This window comes from Culex pipiens, chromosome 2 (genome assembly GCF_016801865.2).
Source record: "Culex pipiens pallens isolate TS chromosome 2, TS_CPP_V2, whole genome shotgun sequence".
Taxonomy (NCBI): Eukaryota; Metazoa; Arthropoda; class Insecta; order Diptera; family Culicidae; genus Culex; species Culex pipiens.
In genome coordinates, this window is record NC_068938.1 from 41347913 (window position 1) to 41361396 (window position 13484).

Genomic DNA, 13484 nt, shown 5'->3' on the forward strand with positions numbered 1-13484 from the left:
CCCAGGAAAATCATTTACGAACACCACACGTGTGTCACCGCCACCGTATGAAGAAATCCACACAAAAATTGAAACTTTTCACCCGTTACAGTATGCAAATTTTAATGCCCCTTTATAGCAGACGCCAAGCTCTCCGAAGGCTTGGAGAAATTAACCATTCCAGAGTGTGAAGCTGTGCAGGGTTGAGGCGAACCGTATACCAAATTTGCATTCATAACTTGGCTTAGTCCCCGTAGTTACCGACGAGAAGGGTAGAGAAATCTGCGCACATCAGCAGCCTGACTCCGGACTGAAGGAGGGCCTGGCCACCGGGGGTGATAATTTCCACATGCAAATGGAACCCATGCTTGTGGGGATGAATATTTATCATGCCATCAGCGAGCGAGAGCACGGTCCTGCGGTCGAGGACGGTGTTGCATTCCTCCAGGACCAGGATTGACGGCTCACATTGGGTCCTGATGGATGTCTCTACAATATGTGTGCTTCAGGGGGTAGGCTCAGAAGAGCTGATGACTGATTTCCACGATTTGACTACGGTTCATCACACCGCAAATTTTCGAGCGAAGGATCGCATTTCCCGAGAAGAGACCCCTTTTTCCGTCCGGAAAGAAAACGCTTTTATCTTGGAAACCTTCTTTGAAACGGTTCCCTGAAGCAGAAACACACACACACACAACACAACGTTCACACAATTCCGGAAACCAGGATGCGAATCATGAACTTTTCCATCGGTTTGGGGAGAAACTGTCGTTACGCGGGGGAGGAGCGGCAGGACAGGAAACGGCCCCAGTTCCGAATACATTTACAAGAGTCGGAAACATTTGCATCCTCCCCCCATTTTCTCCGTTCTCAACTCGAACACAACAAAACATTAAAAGTTTTCCCGACCTTCCTGGTTTTCCCCCCCAACCCGCCGTCGTCGTTTTGATCGTCGGAGTGAAAAAGATTGCCGTATTGCCAATGTCGAACGAAATTTCTTTTATATTCCACATAATTTAAAATGTGAAACACACACATGGATGAGGAAACTCAACCAGAGGACTTCAATAGCACACAACACGGGCGCGCACTTTCATCATTCGAGATCTCGTTGTTCGTGTGCAACGTATGTATGTATTCGAGTCAGGGAAAACTTTTGCACGACCTGCTAGTTTTGTGTATTCTGTAAGAGGACATCGACATAGCCGATATGAGCATTGCTCATTGAGCAATTCTCTCAGATTTCGGTCATTAGATTTTTCTTTTGTATTTGATAAATGATAAATGAAAATTCAAAAATCTGTATCTTTTGAAGGAATTTGTTGGTCGATTTGGTGTCTTAGGCAAAGTAGTAGGTATGAATAAGGACTACACTGAAAAAAAATGATACACGGTAAAAAAATTGCTGATTTTTAATTTCACTTTTTGTCACTAAAACTTGATTTGCAAAAAAACACTATTTTTATTTTTTTTTATCTTTTGATATGTTTTAGGGGACATAAAATGCCAACTTTTCAGAAATTTCTAGGTTGTGCTAAAAATCTTTGACCGAGTTATGCGTGTTGCGACGAGAATAACGTTCCACTACAGGTTTAGCCGAGTGGGAACAAATCTTTCTTAAGGGCATTACCAACTATTGGAAATGTAGAAAGGAGAAGTAAAAAGTAGAGAAAAGAAGATCGATAGAAAGGCAAAAGAAACGACCAGAATTCACAAGTACGACAAAGATCCGGCCAAGCCGATGCCATTTGAGAATTAACGTAGAAGTTGGTTAAAAAGTAATTCGCATACTGAAAAATTGTAAGTAAAGCTACTACTATGATTGTATCCAAACTAATGAATTAAATAAAGTTTTAGCTAATCGCCAACTAAACACGGTTTCCCAGATTTGCTCAAAGAAATTCAGTGACGCCGACTCTACCTAATCTCAACACTAAAAAATTTTTCAATCTCCTGCGGAATTTGCAACTCAACGATGGAGTTCAACTGCAAAAAGTGCAACGAACCGGTGCTGGCAAATCGTGCAGATTTTCTTACGTGTTTGCAGTGTGATTCACACTACCATGCAGCCTGCTTGAGTGGGAACAATTCCACACCTAACCCGGAATGGTTCTGCGAGGAATGTTCCGCCGTAATGTGTCAATATGGACCGCTGATGCTCACTGTTCTGGACCTACGGAAGCTGGAGGAAGAGATTGTTGTGGAAAAGAGGAATTTGCGGAAGAAGTTCGCTGTTCTACAAACACAATTGGACACGATACAAGGGAAAACTAAAACTCTGGTGGACACGTTTTCTTCGACATCATCGGTCGGGGAAGCCCAGATGTTATGCGCTGCGCTGAGAGACGAGTTTAACAGTTTGTATGCAGTTCAGCAATCGCCAACAAAAGTGCACACTGAGGATCATCTTCAACGGATGTTTGCGCGTCAGGTCATCCCATCTGATTTGCCCAAGTTTAGTGGTAGACCCGAAGACTGGCCGATATTTATTAGCAGCTACAACAACTCCACGGAAGCCTGTGGTTTCAGCAACGTTGAAAATTTGATTCGGTTACAGCGTTGCCTCGAAGGTCCAGCTCTCCAGTCTGTGAGTAGTAAGCTTCTGCTACCGAAGTGTGTTCCTCAAGTGATCTCCACCTTGAAGTTACTGTTCGGTAGGCCAGATTTGTTGATATCAACTTTACTATCACAAATTCGCCGCATACAAGCCCCTGACAGTGAGGACCTCAACTCACTAATACATTTTGGACTAGCAGTGCAAAACTTGGCAGATCATATTGTGGCTGCTGGACTACACGACCATCTAAACAACCCATGTCTGCTGCAAGAGATGGTTTCTAAATTACCAACACATATGAAACTAAGATGGGCCACTCACAAACAACTTCTTGGTGTGGTGAACATCGCGAGCTTCAGTGCCTTCATGTACGAGATCGTCGTAGCAGCCAGCCAAGTTACCTCCACACTGGTCGCCACTGTAACTCGTGAGATACCCCTAGAACGCGAGGATGCTCATTGTTGTGAAAGTGACGCAGCAAGAGATCAAGTACCGGAGGTGGATTCGCGATTGAGCCGCCGAGAGAGGAATAATCGATGTCCAATCTGTGACGAAAACGGACATCGGTCTCAGTACTGTGCAGTGTTCAAAACAATGCCGGTCAGTGAACGCTGGGACAACGTAAACAGAGCGCAGCTGTGTCCTAGCTGCCTGAACAGACATCTGCCGTGGCCCTGCAAGACCGCTACAGCTTGTGGAATTGATGGATGCGGTCTGAAACATCATCGACTACTGCATACAGCGCTGCAGAATCCACCTTCGACATCTGGAGCATGCTTCACATCGTCGAAAACGGAGATTTCTGCTGGTCTGAAATATGTTCCGGTACGATTGTACGGGAAATCCAAGACAGTGGACACGTTTGCGTTTATCGACGAGGGATCAACAGCGACGATGGTGGAAAGCAGTCTAGCTGAAGAGTTACAGCTTGACGGTCCAGTTGAAGACTTCAGTATGCAGTGGGTGGATGGGACGAAAGCTCAGAATACAAATTCTCGGAGCATGGGTTTTCAAATCTCGGGTATCAATGAAACCAAAAAATATTCATTGTTTAACGTACATACTCAAACGAAACTTTGCATGCCTAAGCAAAGCATTAGTGCAAAGAAATTGAAGCAAACATTTTGTCACTTGAGGAAAACAGATATAAAAGGTTACCAACATGCTAGGCCGCGCCTACTGATTGGACTGACCAACACACACCTAACAGCACCAACAGAAGTGCGTGCAGGGAAAGTAGGAGAACCAATAGCTTTCAGCTGTGCATTAGGGTGGTGTGTATATGGGAACAAGACGCTTGTTCAATAATTATTCTCTAGCAAATAAGTTTCTTTGTAACACTCCTCTGATCAGGTCGTATTACCGGGGGGAGAATGTTGCGACGAGAATAACGTTCCACTACAGGTTTAGCCGAGTGGGAACAAATCTTTCTTAAGGGCATTACCAACTATTGGAAATGTAGAAAGGAGAAGTAAAAAGTAGAGAAAAGAAGATCGATAGAAAGGCAAAAGAAACGACCAGAATTCACAAGTACGACAAAGATCCGGCCAAGCCGATGCCATTTGAGAATTAACGTAGAAGTTGGTTAAAAAGTAATTCGCATACTGAAAAATTGTAAGTAAAGCTACTACTATGATTGTATCCAAACTAATGAATTAAATAAAGTTTTAGCTAATCGCCAACTAAACACGGTTTCCCAGATTTGCTCAAAGAAATTCAGTGACGCCGACTCTACCTAATCTCAACAATGCGTGTACGTACACGAAAAAGATTGAGGTTAAATTTTGTACCGGCCAGCAAAACAAATGGCGTGCTGATGTGCGTGAGAGCTGGTTTAGATAACTTTGTTGCTGAGATATCGACGTTAGAAAATGGTGGGTTGTTTGGATGAGACTTAGAAAACTTCAATTTAACTGTTTTTAACCCTTTGCATGGCAATATCTCAGCAACTAAGGGTCGTATCAACAAAGTTCAAAAAAGCAAAATATAGAGAATTTTCTCAGTTTTCAAAAATATTTTTTAAATAGTGGGCGAACATGTGCACTTATTAAAAAAAAAATGAAAAACTGCTACTATTTTCAAAAAAATTCCAAAAATTGCTATAACTTGAAAACGGTGAACTTTATCAAAATTTCACTTAAGTACTTTTTGATTGCAAATTTGATTTTACATCGAAAAATGAAGATGAAAAATTGTTGCCATCAATAATTCGATTTTTTTTAAATCAGTATTGATTCAAAAATTCATAACTCGGTCAAAGATTTTTTGCACAACCTGGAAATTTCTGAAAAGCTGGCATTTGATGTCCCCTAAAACATATCAAAAAATAAAAAAATATAAAAATAGTGTTTTTTTTTGCTAATCAAGTTTTAGTGACAAAAAGTTAAATTAAAAATCACCAATTTTTTTACCGTGTATCAGTTTTTTTCAGTGTAGTCCTTATCCAAACCTACAACTTTGCCGAAGACACCAAATCGATCAAAAAAATCCTTCAAAAGGTACAGATCTTTGAATTTTCATTTATCCTTTTTGTATGGACAGCTGCCAAATGTGCATGGAAAATTATATGGACAAACTAATGATGCAAAATGGCTTCTTTGGGCATACCGAAGGCACCAAAAAAGTTTCAGCCGGATTAAAAATACAAAAATGAAAATAAAAAAAGGCCGATTTCGTAGATATATTACCGTCAAGAAGTCCACGTATCTACAAGCTCTTGTGCCATGTGGGTTTTGGACAACTTGAGGAAGATTGGCTTGACTTTAAAGATCGATTTAAGAAAAGTTATACAATCAAGATATCAACTTACATCAGATTCTGTCGTGTTCTAAATACAATTTGTTCTTAAATTGACGAAATTAGCAAAGAAAACTGGTACATTTGACAAATATTCTACGAAGAAATGAATTGAAGTCATGTATAAAAATATACTACCAAGTTAAACGCTCATTGAAAGCCAATATCTATTACCAAAAGCCAACAATAAGATTGAAACTCTCATTAACCGCCGATAAAGCTAATAACCTCGACCGCAGATACGCTAGCCGATATCTACCGCAAAACCCAAGAAAACGCATATATGCGCATATATTCCCACCGCCCCGTGACTCGGAGCACAAGAAGTCTCCGTAGGAACGGTGTGGTGGAGTGAGAAGGCCATCCAACAAGTGGATTACGTTTGGTACTTTCCCGTTCGTGTTGAAGTTCAGCGGCACCACCAAGGCAAGGGTGTCCTGCCGGGAAAGGACGAACAAAACTCTTACATTTCGCAATTTCCTCTGCGCTTTGCAAACGCAAAAAAGTGCACATTCTCTCTCCGGTTACCGAGAGGAAAGTCGAGACATCATTACACAGAATGGAAAAAGGCGAAAGACTGTTACTTGTGGGACGTTGGGACGGTTTTCTCGTCGCAGGATTGTGTGAACTTTTCGAGGTTAGGATTTCTCGGATCCACGTCAATGCGCGGATCTCTTTCGCGGAAATACCCCGGTATTCAAAGTCTGGCAGTTACGCTGGAATCGGCTCTCGTTGCAAAATCACGTGCACACGAACAGGAGCGCCGTCCAAAATAGCACTCTTGCGTTCCGGAAAACCATCCAACCTTATCTTACGACGGGGCGAGTGCAATGAGTTTGAAAATTTATGCGAAATCTGTCCGCTGTGCCACGTGCTCCCGCTTTCCCGTACCCTAGGAATGCCACCCAATGCTCGCAGAGGTAGAGCAGATCATTAGGAAGTCATATTTCGCACACAACTTACCACTTTAACCGGCGCGGCGAATATCGGGGCTGCTGGTTCTGCGTCACGTTCGGCCTGTAGAAATGCTCGTTGCTGCTTGTCGCGCTCCCTCCGCTCCATCCTGTCCTGCTCATCGTGCCTGTGAAGAGAGAGTAGACAAGAAGGTGGAGAAAAAAAAAACTGGCATGAGAACTTGTTCTAACCTGGGAAGAAGCGCGCACACTTGCTGCTTTTTATTGGCCTCCAGAGATGAGGCAGAGAAAGTCCCGAGGAGCAACTGTTACCTCAAAGGAAGAACCCAGTGCAACGAATGCTTGAACAAACTCCCGGACCAAGTGGACGCCAGTGGTGCAAGAATCCGTTCTACTCCGAAAAACCATAATCTATGAATTCAACCAACACTGGCTTCCAGAAAAAAGGACAGAGTAAACTAGTAAGTAGAGTCGGAAGGAAATATTTGTATGCTTGTCAGGAGGGCTAGATGAAGGCCTCGACCACCGCACAAGAAAAGAAAGGACGTGCATCTGATGGGTTGCGAGCGCCACGACGTGGACACGAAGCCGCGCGGGGGCAAGGTAGCTCTCACATTCAATATTCAAAGCGCTTCACTCTACTCCTCCTCCACCATCGCATCGGTTCGTGTCCCGCGCAGGTTGGCCGGTATCCTGGTTAGGCAGGACTACCCCACGGAAATCAATTATGCATAAATTTATGACCATCGCTTGTTTGAACTGAACTGTTCCGTTCAGCTTCGCACACGTCGCAAGGCAACTTGTCAGCGCAAACAATATCTTGAGATATTCAAAAGACTGGGCTAGCAATTTCGCTACTTTCCACCCACACCGGCGCGGGAGCCTTGGGAGTTGTGGAGAGTACATGTTTTATGCACCAGTTGCGGCTATCATTTTCAGTGGGAGTTAGGGTAGGGAAATGGAAGAAAAGTTGGGGGTTGGTACTTGTAGCTACAATAATATTGCTCTTGTCACAGTAAAACATTGTGTAAAATTGGAAGGAGTAATTTTGGAAGGTTGAATATTACCTCTTTTATGATGTAATTTTAACTCAATTTAGACTGAAAAAGCGACATTACAACAGAAAAGTGGTAAAATTACACATTTTCAAAGGTAAAATTTCACATTTTTTCTGACATAAAAGATGTACTCCTTCCCAGATGTAATATTACCATGATTTTTTTCCTGTGCAATTACACGTAATAGATTTGAATATGCAAAAGTTCTTCACTTCTTCAAACATTAAAATCCTATTTATGTCAATTGTTACTTCGAAAGACATAATTTTTCGTTTAAAACAGTAATTTTTCGTATTAAAATTATCTCGCTAATCCGAGTCCTTACTGTGATAGGTAAACAGATATCAATTTTGCTTCACTGCTAATATTTTGACGAAAAACTTTCATCCTAAAAAAGACCAATCATTGATGATAACGACGCACTCGTATGATCTTTCACGAATTTCGATTAAAACGCCGGCCTCGCACTCTCTCACATGTGTGCTCTGTTTTATTCAATGAACTCAATTTTCGCCGAAAGAACCGCTAGTTCTAATTCTGCTGGTAGAGTCCTATGGAATCGCTTCGCTACGGTTCGCTTGATTACACACAAACAAGCGGGTCGGTGAAAAAACATCAAAATCAATCAAAACCTTCAACCCTTCCGCTGGGTCCCCGCCGCGGCCATGATCCGGAACATAAACAGATTTGTTCATAAACTTCATCAACGACGTACGCGCGTACGCGTAATAGTAGTACGATGTGTGGACCCAAGTCCGTCACTAGAAAATTCAGTTGTTTTGCGGGCTAACAAGCGTATCGCGCGCCGAGTGCGGTGTTCCGCTATGTGTTCAACGACTCGCTGAAAACATCGCACACACCGGGGTGGTCGTCACGGCAAATACTGCGCTACGGCACAATATATCTGGCACGACACCGGGGAGAACCCACGGCCACGGTCGTCGCGAGGTTCGGCTTTCCTCCATTTTATTACACTCTTAAAACAAACCGGCCACTCACACGCCGTTTAGCGCGCTGCTTTGAATGAGGTGAGGTTGTGTAAGTTTGCTCGAACTAAACCCATACACACTCGAGCAGATATTCAGCGGCCTCGAAAAAGTGAACTCGCGAATCGAGCGGCGATTCAGAGCTGCACGCAGATAACCACCGAGCACGAGCAGCGGTGCCGGCGGACTTTGATAAGCTCTAATCTAATAAACAGCTGGAAATCGGAGGCGAACAACTTCTGAACGCGTTCGAGAATAAGCCTAAGGGCAAGGTAAAGCATTTTTTTAGGGGACACGTCGAGTGGGTACGTGCCGCGAAACCTGTCAAGTGAATCAATTACACTGTTCGACACAAAATGTTGTCTTGGAAGCAGGACTGCAGAGTCGGTTATCTACGACTTCTAAGGACTCCATCGCCGACTACAGCTAAAACTCCAAAGTTCTACTTCAGAGATTTAATAAAACGCATTGGTCATAGAGTCACTCACCGTCATAGAACCTCCAATTCCGGCGACCAGTGTTATTTTTTTTATTCCGAACCAATCTAAGCTGAACCAACTGAGCGGCGGGGGAATCACACAAGCGCACAACCAATAAACGATACAAAGATAACGAAGGAATATGGGTGGGGGGCGCGCACGGAACTAAACGTTTAAGCAAACATTAATGACATATTGGGGCGCTTCGGCAAGGAGGAGGGGGGGTCGAGCTGGCGATAATCGGTTAGAGGAGTGCAAATTGGCGGTAGTGTAGTGTAGCAGCAGCCGTTTGCGAGAATGCAGAGGCGTAAAAGTATTTGTTGTTGTTTACGGCGATGTGCTTCAGCGAGAAGCAGGAGGGTGTCGATTAGCATATCGAGTAACTTTAAACTTGGCTGCTACACTAACTGGCTTACCGTTTATAATATACGGGGTGGGACATGTGATGCAGTTTATCAGTTTGTTTGTTTTCTGGGATTGGGTTTTGTTGTTTTGAAAACAGTTTATTTTTATACATGTGCTATAAATGTTTCCATTTTAAGGGTGCACAGTAACGAAGAAAGTTGTTGTCTTCTTATTCCAAAATTGTCAAACTTACGGACCCAATTCTGCAACAACGTGATTGAAAAAATGATCAAACTTTTTTGTAAATTACTTTGTGGAGAGTTCTTTAGGGAATGAATAAAAAAATATTTCGATAGTTCCTGTAGTTATGAAGATACTAAAATATCTGTAACAAAAATCTGAGTGCGAAAGTTCTGGTTGATGTGCACCGTTAATATCAACGAGAGTTACCATTTTTTCAACCAAGCATGTTTCTCCAAAAGTTCTACAAAGTAAGTTGATTAATAAGAGAAAATTTGCAAATCGGATTGTAATAGAAATCTGCCAAACACTGAACAGAATGGGGTAATTCTCCGCCAACTCACACAGCATTCCCCGACCCATCTTCGATTTGCGTGAAACTTTGTCCTAAGGGATAACTTTGGTCCCTGATCACGAATCTGAGGTCCGTTTTTTGATATTTCGTGACGGAGGGTACGACTCCTTCCATTTTTGAACATGCGAAAAAAAAGGTGTTTTTCAATAATTTGCAGCCTGAAACGGTGATGAGATAGAAATTTGGACGCCCAATTAGATGGCGACTTGACTGTAAAATTTTTTGTAACAAGTCATTTTATGGGAAATTTAATGTTCTTTTCGAATCTACATTGACCCAGATGGGTCATTTTTTCATTAAGAACAAAAATTTTCATTTGAAAATTTCGTGTTTTTTCTAACTTTGCAGGGTTATTTTTTAGAGTGTAATAATGTTCTACAAAGTTGTAGAGCAGACAATAATAAAAAATTTGATATATAAAAATAAGGAGTTTGCTAATAAACATTACGAGTTATCGCGATTTTACGAAAAAAAAGTTTAGCAAAAGTTGGTCGTCGTCGATCATGGCCGTTCATCGTCACCCGCGACAGACACGGACGATGAAACAAAAAAAAAATAAAAAAGTATTTTTTTCAAATTTTTTTTGGTGAAATCGCGATAACTCGTGATGTGTGTAAGCAAACCCCTTATGTATATATCAAAAAAAATAATTGTCTGCTCTACAACTTTGTAGAACGTTATTACACTCTAAAAAATAACCCTGCAAAGTTAGAAAAAACACGAAATTCTAAAATGATTTTTTTTGTTCTAAATGAAAAAATGACCCTTCGAAAAATACATTAAATTTCCCTTCAAATGACATGTTCCAAAATAATTTACAGTCGAGTAACGGAAAATTGCAGACCTCGTCAGAGGAAACCCCGTACCAGGCCTGCAAAATGTTTCCAACCCAGCGTACACATGAAGCAAACCTAAATGTCAGTTCACTGCTGGCATCTGACTGTAAGCCTACTGTGTTCGTTCAACCACTGCCGCCTGACTCGTGCCGGTCGGCTGCTGGAGAATGAGAGACGTGAAAAAATGAGCTACACTCACTCAATTCGTAAAATCCTCTCTAAACACTATTTTGACTATTTTTTTACAATTGAATGGTTCTAGACTGTGCAAAACACTTAAAACAACCATAACTCATATTCAAAATTACATTTCCACGCATAAATACCAACTTTTTGTGTAAAAACTTGTTTCTTTATGTGTGTGCGTGCAACGTCGAATGAGCGTTGGTCGACTACTGCCTCGCATTGCAGCTGCTCAGTGAGCTAGGGCACTCACGACTGAGTCGGTTTGTTTATGTCACGGTTTTGAGGTTCAGTGAATGGATCTGAAAAAATCGTGTATGCGTCGCCGAATTTCGCGTCAGGACCCCTGACATTTTCAGCTCTGCCCCGTACATTGTTACGTTCCCCAAGGGGTACACCAGCCTCAAGCAGCTGAGTGAAATCAAGCGCTTTAGAAGATTTCACACCCGGTGGGAGGCCTACCGGAACAAGCGGCCGAACGTGACCCAGTGCAGGAACTGCTTACAGCTTGGTCATGGTCTCATGGAACCAGGAACTGTCACCTCAAGGGGAGGTGCAACACCTGTGGGGGTCCCCACAAGACGGACGAGTACGAAGTCCAGGAAGCCCAGCCAAAACCGCCGGCAAGGAAGGCGGAGAAGCAGAATCCAGCAGTTCCGGCATTCACGCCGGCGGAGTTCCCTCCGCTGCCGGGCGCAGTTCCGGACGGAAAATTGAAGGATCGCCCTCGATCCGCAGGAAGCAGCCAAGGTGGCCCCCGAGACGGTGGAGCCACGGAGAAGGAAGCCGGGGAGGTACTCTACAGTTCGGCTGAGCTGTGGGGGATTTTCTCCGAGTACATCGGCAGGTTCAAGACCTGCAAGACCCGCTTGGACCAAGTAACTCTCGTCAGTTACATGATCTCCAAGTATGGAATTTAAGGAGTTATTTTTTATTGTTTTTTTTTTTAATTTATATTTATTTTGATTTTCTCTTCCAGGTACATTCATTCAGTTGAAATATTATTGAGTGTCCAATCACAATCGATGACTTTTCACCTCAATTTTAAATACAAGCAACTTTCATTTATTCATGAAATATTGTAGCTTTCGCTATTCAGTGATTTCAAATGTAGAAGGTCCTACATGTAAAAAATGGAAAAGGGATACCTTAAAACTAACTTATAAACTTTTTTTTTTTTTTTTTGTTATTGTATATTGTTTTACTGATCCTCCTCAACTTTTGCTTTTGAGTGTTCCTCCTGACTACTCCTCAACTTTTGCTTTTGAGTGTTTTTGAAACCACTTTCAGTAAGAGGCATTCAAATAACCCAAGAACCAAATTTTGTTTATTGGACCTTTAAAAAAACTCCAGATATGTGCAACTAGAATCATTATTGTTTGAACAAAACTATGAATATATCATGAAAAGTTTAAGAGATTATTTTGAGCAACTTTTGTTCTACGAAAAACATTTCTTAACTTTTATGTTTTATGTTTTATCTTTTGCCTTTTTGATTTATTAAAATGATCTTTACAGTCACTTTCAATGTTTTGCTTGTTTATATATATATACTCTTTTTTACAAAAAAAAAACATTCAGATTGATGGTTGTAATCAAAAGTAAAACGGAAAGGATTAGCACAACTTGAGTTAAAAGAAATAGTTTCAATGAATACTGTATCTAAATAACAAAAATATTCGTGTTGCAAATATGACAAAAATAACGAGTGCTGAAAAAATCTAGTTTAAACAAATTGGGAATAGAGTTCATTGTAGATTACAAATTTCTAGAACTCGTATCAACTTTTAAAGTTAACGCCAGCGTCTCGCACAAATCCCCCAATTCAAGCTACTAATTTATTTAATGTTTCATTGTTTCCGTTAGTGACTTTGATTGCCAGACAAGCTGCACTCCATTTTCGGAGCGACGCGTCGCAGTTTGTGTGTCACTAGCATTCCGCTTGTACTACTATTTGTGTGAGCAAAATTCGCAAAACATCGCCGCCACACCAACTTCCCCTCATCATCAAGCTGTTATATAATTAATTCCTGTCCCTTGCACATTTCCCCGTGCTCGCCAAGTGCCCCGAAGAGTTTCCGAATGAAACCCATAACTGGCTTCACCGTCACGACCGTCCGTGGTCGTCTGCAGCTGATGAGTTGCTGGCTCTCGCCAGTGGTGGGTCTTCTTCAAATCCACCACCGCGCGTTCTACCTCGGCTGGCTGGTGGTTGTCCATAATGTATGAATAGCTTATTTTAATTTCGTACCTTTCCACTCGAGCACAAAACGGTACTTACGGGGAGCGTTCAACTTTGAGTTAGTTCTGTGTCGTTTTTTTTTTTTTTTTTGGTTGGTCCGACCAAACTGTGTGGAACACAACACAACCATCCAATCAAAATCGCCTCCTCTCGTCGTCGTAGCTCATTCTCCACCAGAGTGTGTTCCAGCAACGATTTGATGGTGAACAGTTTCAAAAAAAAAACTCGGGTAGTAAAATCCAAACCAAATCCAGCCACGACGGCCCTGAAGTGGATAAGGCTTAAGAACCCCCTTCGTCAGCCCCCTCGCCATCGTGGGGGTGTTTCACGCCCGTTTTTGTCGCCATCACACCCCGTGTCCCGGAATGTGGTTTTTTGAGGGGGGGGGGGGATGATTCCAGACACAGACCTTTGGCACACTGCTCGTTCGGAAGCTGACTTCTCCCATTGATGATGGAGCACACTCGTGCACCGACCGTCCCGAAAATTTCCACTGTGCTGTGGGAAAAAGTTT

General features: G+C 42.3%; 1 protein-coding gene across 4 annotated transcripts in view; it reads right to left on the reverse strand.

Annotated features, from left to right (window-relative positions):
* Positions 1-13484, reverse strand: part of LOC120420475 (AF4/FMR2 family member lilli) — a 114775-nt gene that overhangs the window by 66257 nt on the left and 35034 nt on the right. For all 4 annotated transcript variants that reach the window (XM_039583531.2, XM_039583516.2, XM_052708974.1 and 1 more), the window contains one exon: positions 6296-6413. In XM_039583531.2, coding sequence (XP_039439465.1) covers positions 6296-6413 — 118 coding nt within the window. The remainder of the gene's footprint in view (positions 1-6295; positions 6414-13484) is intronic.